The 12,077-nt window shown below is 52.3% G+C and overlaps 1 protein-coding gene across 2 annotated transcripts; it reads left to right on the plus strand.

The window, feature by feature from the left end:
• The first annotated feature begins 1,044 nt into the window (after positions 1–1,044).
• Positions 1,045–7,381, plus strand: Tcf15 (transcription factor 15). Of its 2 annotated transcripts, XM_023714740.1 has the most exons (3): positions 1,045–1,615; positions 4,160–4,209; positions 6,849–7,381. In XM_023714740.1, exons 1-3 carry the CDS (start codon positions 1,100–1,102, stop codon positions 6,880–6,882), a joined length of 600 nt encoding a protein of 199 aa, XP_023570508.1. In that variant the 5' UTR covers positions 1,045–1,099; the 3' UTR covers positions 6,883–7,381. The 2 variants fall into 2 exon arrangements, with proteins under 2 accessions (XP_023570508.1, XP_004630826.1); XM_004630769.3 differs by lacking the exon at positions 4,160–4,209.
• Positions 7,382–12,077: the final 4,696 nt, after the last annotated feature.

The raw sequence follows: 12,077 nt of genomic DNA on the forward strand, positions 1-12,077 counted from the left end.
AGGCAGAGGGTTTTTTTTTTTTAACTCTCTTTCTTCTTATTTATTTATTTACATTTATTTATTGTGTGGGGGGGGGCAGCTCAGCCCACCAGGGGGGCGGGGCTGGCTGGCATGTGGTGCTGGGGGATCGAACCGCGGTCCCTGTGTTTTGCCAAGCTTGTTCCAAGTAGGTGCTGACCACTGAGCCATCTCCAGCCCAGGCAGAAGGTTTTTAATCTGTACACATCTCATACCTAAAACCAGGCCTGACACTTAGTAAGGACCCAATAAGTACTTGTTGGATGAGCAAATGAATGAACGGAACCACTAATGTTTGTGTTTTATGCTTTTAAAGATTGCTGCTAGGAAGGAGACATTGTTGAATCCCTTTTTGCAAAAAATTATAGCGTTTGGGGGCCTGCCCCTTAGCTCAGTTCTTTAAGTGACTACTTCAACAAAGCTGTCAGGCTCAGATTGCTGTGGTTCGAGCCCCCCAACTCAAGTCAGCCAAACCTGCCCTGAAGGCATTCGGAGCAAAAAGAAAAAAAAAAAATTATAGCGTTTGTCCAAGTGTTCTCCATGGACAACACCATCTTGCACAAGACGTAGATTCCTGGGCCACGCTCCAGAACAGCTGAATCAAATGGGACAATCTGAAAGCCGTAGTGTAAAAAGCCCCTTTGGTTCTTATGCACAAGTTGGAGAACCAGAAGATCAGAATCAGAGGGCTGGATGACTTCACTTCCCAAATGAGGTCACAGGTCAACCTAGAAAAAGCGACCTGCTCTCGGTCAGAGTCCGGAGCTGAGCTACACTCCACCCACCCAGACCTCCAGCATTTACCCGGTTCACCCTCAGAAATCCGAGCCCCTCGGGGTGGGGCACCCGCTCGCTAGCCGCTTTCAACCTGGAGGAGAGCGGCGCGTTGCCATTGGCAGAGGAGCGGACAGCACCTCCCCATTGGCCGGCGGAGCCCCCGCCCCCTACTAGGGCCGCGTTGTGATTGGCCCCTCCCTTGGCTATAAGGCAGTGGCTGGCAGGCCGTGGGAGCGCGCGGGAGCGCACGGCGGGGCGCGGCAGGCGCAGGGACGCGGCGCGGGGAGGACGCAGCTGGGCGCCCATGGCGTTCGCGCTGCTGCGCCCCGTCGGCGCGCACGTGCTGTACCCGGACGTGAGGCTGCTGAGCGAGGACGAGGAGAACCGCAGCGAAAGCGACGCGTCAGACCAGTCGTTCGGTTGCTGTGAAGGCCTGGAGGCGGCGCGGCGCGGCCCCGGCTCCGGGGGCGGGCGACGGGCGGGCGGTGGCGCGGGCCCCGTGGTGGTGGTGCGGCAGCGGCAGGCGGCCAACGCGCGGGAGCGGGACCGCACGCAGAGCGTAAACACTGCCTTCACGGCGCTGCGCACGCTTATCCCCACCGAGCCGGTGGACCGCAAGCTGTCCAAGATCGAGACACTGCGCCTGGCGTCCAGCTACATCGCGCATCTAGCCAACGTGCTGCTGCTGGGCGACGCGGCCGACGACGGGCAGCCGTGCTTCCGTGCGGCTGGCAGCGCCAAGAGCTCCGTCCCCGCCGCCGCCGACGGCCGCCAGCCACGCTCCATCTGCACCTTCTGCCTCAGCAACCAGCGCAAGGGGGTGAGTGCACCGTGCTTGCGACCGCGGAGCTGGGCTTGACGGGAATGGGGCCCCTCGGGGAGCTGGAGGTGCGGAGACCCCAGTGGAGCCAAGGCGAAGCGACTAGGGTTAGTGTGGCGCGCAACAGAACCACTAGCCTCCTGTTCTCCAAACAGAAGGGTGCAGAGAATCCCTGAACTTGGCTCCAATTTAATTGCTCATTGATGGATACCGGATACCGCTCCAGCTAAAGGGTTATTGAGATGTCCTTCCTCCCGCATGAGAGGTGAGGATAGAATAAGTCAGACCTCGCTTGCAGAGCGCCTCCTTTCTCTGTGCTCCATGCACTTTGTGGCCTTCATCTAGCTTTTCCCCTGCATTTGTCAGGAGGAGGACTTAGGCCCTGGGAGATGTAATCCCCAGCCTGCATGTACAAGGTTCAGGCTCTGGGGTTGCTGAGCTACCTGGTCTTCACTTGTCCCTCATCCTCAGAACTGACCCTAGAGCAGAAGACCCGGGAGAAATGGGAGCACATACTGTCAGCCCAGAGCTTGAACCCAACTGATGAGCAGAAGGATGAAGCAGGGGGTCCCCTGAAAGGATGGAGGACAGGACACTCCTGGAGCAGCTGGACAGAGCTGGAGTTAAGCTCTGGCTTTGTGTCCTGTGTGAGGGGTGAACCAGGCCTGAGGAGTTGGGTAGCAGCTGGGTAACAGCAGAGGCTGCCCAGGATCCTCTTGGCTGAAAACTTATACAGGCCCCGAATAACCTGCTTCATGCCCAACCACTCCCCTTTTCTGACCTGCAGTTTTCTACGGAAAGGAAAAACCTACCACTGTGACAGCAGTGGGTTTTAGCAGCTACCACTTACATCTGGGAAACATGCTCACAGAGTTCTGCCCAGCTTTTGGTGTCCCATGGAAGGTTATTGCTGGGGAGGAAGGAAAGTTGCACTCAGGGCCCCTGACTCCACCAGACTTTCATCCTCATGGCTGCTGTAGATTCCCTCTGCTTCAACCCAAGCTGGGGAGGCCTCTCTGTATTGGCGTCACCCCACACTCTAGCTCGTCAGACCTCTAGACTGGCTTCTCATCCCTTGGCTGCCTCAGTTTCCTGCATTAATCTTCTTAGGCTCTGATTTGTACCCTTTGCCATTTCCTGTTGTGGGTCCCTGACAGTGCCTGGCTGGGCTGGGAAGCCAGGGCTGAGCCCTCAGACATACAGCCAGTGATGAAAAGGCTGCCTGGTCCCTCCTTGACTGCCTTTCTCTGCTGCATTCAGCTTGGCAACCTTGAAAACCCAGCAGCTGGCTTCTGTTGGCGCTGAGAATGGACCTGGAGAAGCAGGCAGTGGGTGCTAGCCAAGCCAGGTGCTTCCACTGATGTGTCAGGGGCAGAACAGGGTGATGAAGACAAGGATTTTGTGGTCTGATGGAGATGAGAAGAGGATGTCACAAAGGGACTGTCAGAACCCAGAGGAAGCCCGGACCCAGGGCAAAGCTGAGGGGCTTCCTTGGGAAATTGCAAAGAGAGGGAGAGGGAAAAGTGTTCTAGGAGCCCACACCAGTAGCTGGGGGCCAGAATCATGGCTGAGAGAAGGAAGTAGGAAGAAGTTAAAGATGGTGGGAGTATAGAGATGCAGATTGGCAGTGACAATGACACCGTCTTCCTGAGCACAGATTTGTGCTCAGCATTCTTCATGAGTTATCACTGCGATTCCTCAGCAAGTAGGACAAGAGCACTATGGCTGTTCCCATCCCTGATCCAGTGATGGAACAGCATCCTCACTCAGGCCTGCCTGATTGGAAAGGGGTCTAGCGATATTAAGGGCCTGGTGAGAAGGGCTGTCTGTCACAGGCCCATCCCCACACCAAGCAGGCTGGGGGCTTCTCTGTGGGTCTCAGGCCCCTGGCTCATGGGGCCCTGCTTGGGCTGGCTGTGTCCCTGGGATCTATGTATGGGACTAAGAACCCAACCAAATAAGGTTGTAGAAGCCATGTGCAAAGCCATGGCTCCTCTGGGAATAATGAGAGAGGTGATCCTCGCCAGCACTGGCCCCTCCAGGACTCAGCTAGAAGAAAACTGTCTTGGGGAACCCCTGCTGTCCTCTGAGCTCTGAGGTGTGGGAAGCCCCAAAGTCCCACACCCTGTCCCTTCACTTTGAGTCACTACTCCCTCCTTCCCTGGCCAGTCTGGTTTGGGGTCTCTATGGAAAGTTTCCCAGAACACCTTGCTGTTTATAGGGCCTGAGGGATGGCCTCTGTGGTAAGAGCAGTGTGTGGGAGAGGGAAAGGCAGGTTTTGTCTCTGCCCTGTTTCCCTTTTATCCTGGGGGTAGGGGCTAGACTGTATCCTCTGGCGAGGCTGACCTCTATTGTGCCCAGCTCAGAAGCAGACGTGGTAGGGGCGCATAGCAGGGGCCAGAAGATCCCATCACCAGACAATGCGGACAACCATACTGTGAACGCTTACTGAACACTTGCTCTGTTCCCTATGATGTGCTTGGAGTTTTACCCATTAGCTTGTGTGACCATGTTAACTTGAGCCCCTTAAAAATCACCTTACAGGTGAAGAAACTCAAGTTACTTCACTTTACAGGTGAAAAAACTCATGCTCAGTGAGGTGCAGTTCCTTGCCTAAAGTCTGGTGCAGAGCAGGGCCTGCAGGCCAGGACTTGAGCCCTAGCCAGAGTGCTTCACAAACGCTCTTGATCCTGACTTCATGGGGTACAAACTGGGGACTGGTCAGGATCTCTTCTAAAGGTTCGTGGCAGTTTACACATTTGGCCCTGTCTAGATCAGTAGCTACAACCATTTGTCACCATTTCCTAGATGAAGAAACAGGTTCAGGAAGGTGGAGAGTCCCAGCATTCTCATGGGATCCAGGTGTCCAGATGACCACCAGACACTGTGTAGGTGGTTTCCCTAGGATTTAAAGACAGGAAGTGGAGAGGCCCATTTTCTATCCCCAGTCCCAACCCTACACCCCCTCCCCTGCCCCATCCTTCCTTCTCAGCCTCCGCTGCCAGAGTTTGTCTGAGAAGCCCAAGCCCAAGGCTCAGCTGGGACCATGGCCTCAGCCCTCAAAATAGCCCTGCCTGTGAGTGAACATGCTGTCCCTGGGCCCAGAGAGCCTCAAGGGAGGCTGGGCCACATCTGGATGGATCTGCCCCAACCTGGGCCCGGGATGGAGGGGGGCAGAGGCAGAGGCAGGGTGTCCAGATGGTCTGTGACATCCCTTGTTGGGCTGAGAAAGCTGCCGCTCCCTCTTCTCCAGGCTGCATTCTGGGCACAGAGCATTCACGGTCATGTTTCAGATACTTTAGTGTCCTAGAAGCAAGACAGCTTGTTGGACAACATAGATTTCCAGCCAGGCTATTTCACCAACTGGCCAAGAGCCTCTGGGCTGCCCATCTGAGGCTAGAGACCTCCAAAGAGGGGTGCTATAATGGTGCAACTTCTCTGATCTATGAGGAAGATGAAGCCTGCGTGTACAATCTGAGAGTACTGGCAGAAGGGCTATCAGAGACTGCCCCTGAGGAATGAGGGGCAGGTAGCCTCAGGGACCACCATGAGCTCATCTTCCAGTGTCCTCAAGCAGCATTAAATGGCACTTGCTCTGTGTCAAGTCTTGGACTGGGAAGGGACCGTGGAGTTACAAACCACGGAGTTGCTTTCTCCCTACCACTACCACTCCCAGCACTCTGGCCCGATGGGGAACGAAGGAGAGACCTTGTCTGCTCCTTCTGGGTTGTATCACAGGGACTGTCCCCAAAAGGCAGGACATACTAGGCAATTTCAGTAGAAGACCCTTCCTTTAGGTAAAAGACCTGAGAGCATGTTCCCAGCAAAGGGAATACCCCCCCGTGGAGGAGGGAAGCCAGAAATCCTGCTCTACTGTAACAATTTCTCAGTCAGGCCATGCCCAGACCTGAATTGTTGTGGGTTCACCTGAGTTCCATCCCCAGGGGTGCCCTTCCACTGAGTTACATCCCCAGCCATTTTGAGCATTTTTTATTTGAAAGCTGTCTTGCTAAGTTGCCCAGAGGAGATTTGAACTTGTGGTTCTCCTGCCTCAGCCTCTCTCACTACTGGGATTACAGACATGTACCACCACACTTGGCTAAAATTAGATTTTTTAAAATTAAAAAAAAAAAGGGAGGGCCTTCAACGAAGGGACCAAAGAGATAGATCAGTAGAATAAGCACTTGCCTGGCACGTGCAAGGGCCTGAGTTAAATCCCCGGTTCTGAAAAAAAAAAAAAAAATTCAAATAGCTTCAGCGAATTAAAGCGCCTGCTTAGGCAGACACAGGGGCTGGGAGTTTGATCCCAGGCCTGCCATGCCAGCCCCGCCCCCGGGCAATTAAGACTGGGCATGGTGGCGCACTCCCCCCAGCACTTGGGAGCCTGTAAACAGGAAGATCACTACGAGTCCGATCTATACAGTGAGACCCTGAACACCCTGTACACCCTGTCCTAAATACAAAAAAAATAAATAAAGAAGAAAAGAAAAGAACAGTCTCAGTTCAAGCCAGAGGAAATGATCCAGTTCAATTCAGAACTGCTTGCAGTGAGATATATGAACTACAGCCCTGTCTTGAGCATATTAGGCTTACAGTTTATATCTATTTGTCCCCATAAAGCCTCATGGGGTCGTACACAGGACTCCTGGGAGGTCACCTGATTACAGGATTTATAACTACATTGCTGGTAGGTCTGTTCTGGTCAGAAGAGGCAGGGTACTGACCACGCAGCCTTCCTTGCCTCTTCCCTTCTCTCTCTGCTCCCTAGATGCCCTGAGGTGGGCATCTTCTGCCAGACCCCTCTGTGATACCATTCTGCCTTGCAGCCTGCATGCTACAGTAAGCCAAAATCAACTTTCTTCCTTTAAGTGTGGGTGCCAGGTATTTTGTCACAGTGATGAAAAAGGAATAAGATTACCTGTTAACTTCTCAAATCAGTGAAGATCTGAAGACACATGATATAAAAAGCTCAAAAAAAAAAAAAGAATGATCACTCGGCAAAGACAAGGAAAAGATAAAAGAGTACATAAAGTGAAAAGGTCTCTCTCCCATCCTGTCTCCCCATCATCAAATTTGTGTTCTCTGAAGACACCCAATTTCCTGTATGTTCTTGTCTGGGAATTACAATACATGAGAGTATTTGCTCCATCCTGCCCTAGTTTTTGCTTCTAGACAGTGCCTGTGTTCCTAGTGACCTGACCCATCCTCCTAATACCTCTTTCTCTCCCTGTAGGTTGGCCGTCGTGACCTGGGAGGTAGCTGCTTGAAAGTGAGGGGAGTGACCCCGCTTCGAGGGCCACGGAGATGAGCCTGAGCCACTGCAGCATTTGTTCCAAGTAGGACTCTGGAGAAGGAAGCCAGCTACTGGCTGGGCAGGGGAAAAGACCCCAGATGACATCAGACCCATCGCTTCTCTGTAGGGACCAGAAGACAATGGCATGGGCCCAGGGTCTTTTGGGGGAGGCCCCTGGAACATCTCCATCCCACCCTGGAGACCTGTGAGGACCCTTCCAGCGTACACGGGCCTAGCTGCTCAGAGACATTGGAAAAACCAAAGACTTGGTGACCTGTAGAGGTTGTGCGTGTGTGTGCATGAGTATGCGTGTGCATGAAAGAGAGAGAGTTGGTGGGGTTTGAAATAAAAGTATTTTTAAATAAGAGATGTCATTTCCAGCTGAGGAAGGGAAGGGCCTATGAACAGCAGCAGTTGGAGATGGCCCCTTGCAGGACCTAGAAGGGGACACCAAGTGTCAGGGAATGCCAGCCCTGGAGTAGTGGGTTAGAGACTGGTATCCAGGCAGGCCAAGACAGAAGTGGAGGTGACCAGACCTCCCACTTCCTGATGTGTGCAGTGTCATTGAACAACCACTTTGTGTCTGGGACAGTGGGGAAAGAAATCCTAATTTTATTTATTTTTGCATAAGGATTAAATCTGTGTTCAACATTAAGGTGTACAGGCATGTAGGGTGGTGTCTCCCTGGCCTCCAGCCACTACTTCTCCTCCTAGAGGCTGCCTGGTCACTGTGTTCTGAGATGTCTCCTGCCCTATGAACACTCAAGCAAATGCACAAAGCACAGGACACTTTACACACTTTCTGCTTCTTCCTTAATCTAGCTGGCTATTTCCCCAAATCAATCTGGAAACAGTGTCCTGATTCCTCTGTTAGCTGATCTTTCCATTTTATGAACAAACATACTCCAGCCCATCCCTTGTTGATGCTTAGAAATAATATGATATGGTCGTGCAGTTTTCCATGCAAATGAGTGTATGCTAAAGGTGCGTATACACTCTTATCCTTGTTTCAGCAGAAATGATTTGGAGGACTGACACTCAGAGGCACATGGCAGGGTGACACCCTGAGGCCTGTCCACTGTTTAAAGCAAGCCCGGAGCAGCTCCTTCCCTTTCCCAGTGAAATGCCAGTCCCTGGGACCCTGGATTGATGCCCACAGCCTTGGTGGTGAGAGCTGGGTCAGGGCTGGTCAGTGAGCCTAAGAGGCCTTGGTACTCCAGGAGTCCCCTGTTGCTCTGAGGCCAGAGGGAGAGGCCAAGGCAGCCAGCCAGATAGGCTTGTTGTTAATTATTATTTTCACTGAACAAGATTTTTCTGTAATGTTGGTGTTCTGCGGTTGGGTTGCATGTCCGTGCTTGCAGTTCCTCCCACGAAGCTGACCCTCCAATGAGCCCAAATGGGGCCAGCCCGTGTGCCAGGTTCTATCTCAGTCCCCACAGGGCTGAGCTTAGGCCACCTGCCTTTTCTCCCAATGAAAACCCTTTGAGAACAAGGAGTTGCCAGAATTGCCAGTCTCAAGCCACCCACTTAACCCAGAAGAGCTTTCCAGGCACCCTCCCCTCCTTCCCAGTGTCCTGTGGACACTGCCTCGCTTATCCTGCATCCCAGCGGGCCACACTTCCCCTTCGGGAGCTAATTAGGAAAGCACATTGCTCTCCCTGGACCTACTTTGGTCCAGGTACAGGCAGCCTCTGGCAAAGCCACAGGAAGAGGACTGTGACCTTGTCAATGACAGGAAACCTGGGAGTGGGGGCAGGGCAGATACTTGGGTGCACTGGGCTGGAGGCTCTCTTCAGACCACAGATTTGCTGGGTGACCCGAGACTTGTTTCTTGACCCCTCTGAACCTTCCTGGCTTGATCTGTAACCAGCAAAAGCAAGTAGAACAGAAGTGTTTGTTTTTAACTTTGTTCATTAATTTTGAATAGACCACTTAGGAGCTGGGCAAGTGGTTCAAGTTGTATCAAATAGTGTGCAGCAAAAAGCACACAGTCCCCCAGGCCCCTCCCTGAAAGCAGCTCCTGTCTCCTGAGGATGTCTTTATGGTAAAAAGTTCAAAGAATGAGACCCTAGAAATAAAATCCACCCCAAAGAGGCTGGGGAGATAGCTCAGCAGCATAGTGCCTGCTTGGCAAGTGCAAGGTCCTGAGTTCAATCACCAGTACCAAAAAAAAAAAAAAAAATTACCCCAAAGACAACCACAGCATGCTACACACACACACACACCCTCATCCACACATAGCATCAGTGCTGAGAAGTGCATGTGTGTAAGTGCCCTCCTCCCAACGCCATGTGCCTGGGGACCCAGCAAGTGGATCACAAGATGCAGTGAGCAGCCCGTCAGGAGCCGGGTGCGAGCGCTTCCTCTAGCTCTGAGCTTTTGTTCATACCTCCTTTGAGGCAGAGAATGCACACCCAGAGTTCACCATTCCAAAGACACAAAAGCAAGTAAACTGACAAGTCTCTTTCCCTCCCAGCCACTCAGCTCTGGTTGTTGGAGGCAATTACTTTTCACCAGGATTCCTGCAAAGAGGATCTGCAGATAGAGGCACTTTAAACACACACACACACACACACACACACACACACACACCAGAGTTTCTCCACACAACTGATAGCCTTTTGCACTGTTCGGCACTTAGATTTTCCCCCTTCCGGGCCGCTCAGAACCCATACTGTCCCACAGCTGTTCCCACTGTTCCTGGTTGCATAGTGCTCCTTTCTACACTCTGCTGCTTGCAGGCTTCCTGGATAATGGACAGTTAACATCCATGAGCGTGAGCTGCAGGAGCAGGCAGCACATGTGACTTGGGAGAAGCACAGCTGTGGACCAATACCTCTGGGGCCATTTTCCTAATGCTGCCCCTCCCCTAGGCACACTTCCCGTCTCCGGGATGGGACACCCCAGCCAGCCTTCTCCAGGCTGGCTTGAAGCCGGAGGAGTTAAGTTGTTCAGGGAGAAAAATCCCAGGGCTCAGGAGAGTGCAGTGATCAGGACGATCAGCTTCCACTTCACAATGAGGAAACGGAGACAAGACAGAAGAAAAGACCTGCCTGAGGTCCCCGGCAAGTGTGCAGCCGTGCTGGGCCACCAGAACCCAGGTCTCCCCTCCCCCTTTCCAGGCAAGTCTCTGTCCTCTAATTCCACAGTCACAAGTTTGGAGGTCACCCACAGCCATGAGGAAACAGAGGGACAGCGGTGGGCCACAGGTGCACAGCATTTGGTGCTGAGCAGGGCTTATTTAGTGTTCAGGGCTCTTCCCTTGTTGGCCCAGGCCACTTCTGTTTTATGAAGCTCCTATTATAAGTTTAAAAATAAAAATGAAACTAAGGATATGGCTCAGTGATAGAGCATGTTTTCAGCATGCATGAGGCCCTGGGTTCACTCCCTAGCACAAAAAAATAATAGTAGTAAATAAAAATATCACAGAAGAGTTCTGAAAACGATAGCCTATTTAGCAAGTTAACTCTTAACCATCTGCACCCAGTACTGAAGCACAATGCATCATCTTGCAAGCATGATATGGAGGGTTTACAAAAGCACTAACTCCTGGGAGGTACCCGCAATGGTGAATGTCTTCTGTGCTGCCTGTGTCTCTTGCTGCTGTTCATTTTGGCTCCTGGGTCGTCTGTGATATTAGAGTCTGGAAGTGCACAGCTACATGCAACGTGTGACCTTGGACCGGAGCCTGTACTACAGGGTGGGGGTGGGGGATTGCCACGGAGAACATTACTAGGACAGTTGATAAAATTAGAATTGAGACAATGAAGTACTGTATCAAAGGTAAATTTTCTGCCTTTGCTAACAGTTCTGTGGTTATGTAAGAGGATATCCTTGTGCTTAAGAAATTAGTGTTCTGCAGGGATAGAGGAGCATGATGTAGGTAATGTACTCTTAAATGCATCTGAAAAGATAAATATTATGCCTGTGGGGGAGAAACATAAAGCACACACTGACCGGTGTAAATTTGAGGAATCTGAGTGAGGGGTATCCAGGGTTCCCCACACTCCTTTCCATCTTCTCTGCATGTTTGAGAATGATTGCAAAATGATGAGTTAGGAAGCCAGGACCTTGGTGTATGAGGATATGAGGGCTGCCAAACCAGTCCCTGTCCCTCTTTGACCCGCCCTTGCCTTGGCCAACCCAAGAGAGGACAAAAAAGACCCCAGGGGACCGAGGCACCCTGCCTGTGACTCTCGGGGCCCTATGCCCCCCTGGAGGATAAGGTGGTGCTGGCCCCCAAGTCTCCTGCCACCATGATTTATGTCCCTGTGAGTCTCAGCAGCTGTGTGCTCGGGTCCCACTGGGCAGCCAGCTGGGGGGCCAGCCTTTGCTTCTCAGCGTGTCTAATCTAGACCAGACTCACAGACCCCACGGGCCTGGGATCAGCCTCCCAGGAGGCCAGGGTCAGAGGCCAGGCCAGTGGGGCCTGGAAACTGAGAGGAGGGGTGGTGTTGAGTGTGAACCAGCTGGAAGGCAAAAGACCTTGCCTGGTCTAGGTTGAGCACTGCTCCTGTGTGATGCAGTGTGGATGTCTGCCCCTCTCTGAGCCTTGCTGTTGCTCATATATCATGGCCTGCTCGTAGTGAACCAGAGAGCTTTGTCAACTGAGAAAGACTGGTTTGGGGAAGGAAAGCAAGTGAAACATACAAAGGTTCTGTAGACTTAGAAGAAAAATGTCTGACATTTCTGAGGGCCTACTATATGTCATGCCTTAGTCTATATGCTGGACATATCTAGCTTGCTAGGTATGTGCTATTACTGCCTTATTTTTATAGATAAGGAACATAAAGACGAGGTTAAAGAACAACAGTACATAGGTGGATCCGAGCCAGTGGATGGCCACAGAGGCCCTTGGGCCCTCACGACCACCCTGTTAAGCACACTAACCCACAGCCTGTTCCAAATGACTGACCGGAGACCCCAACCCACCCCCAGCATACATAGCCAGGTACTGTCACCTTCCCACATCCCATACCAGAAACCCAAGCTCAGAATCACAGGGCCAGAAAATGGATGGCAGGGCAAGATTCAAACCCCAGGGATCTCTCTTCAGACCGCATGGCGCAGGCCACTGCAGAAGGCAAAACTCACAGGAGGCGCAGCACAGGGTTCAGTGTCATAGGTCTCAGGGTCTAACTTCAGCTTGCCCGGGCTCTGCTGACTGAG

The sequence above is a fragment of the Octodon degus genome, unplaced genomic scaffold (assembly GCF_000260255.1).
Source record: "Octodon degus isolate 3935 unplaced genomic scaffold, OctDeg1.0 scaffold00037, whole genome shotgun sequence".
NCBI classification, from domain to species: domain Eukaryota; kingdom Metazoa; phylum Chordata; class Mammalia; order Rodentia; family Octodontidae; genus Octodon; species Octodon degus.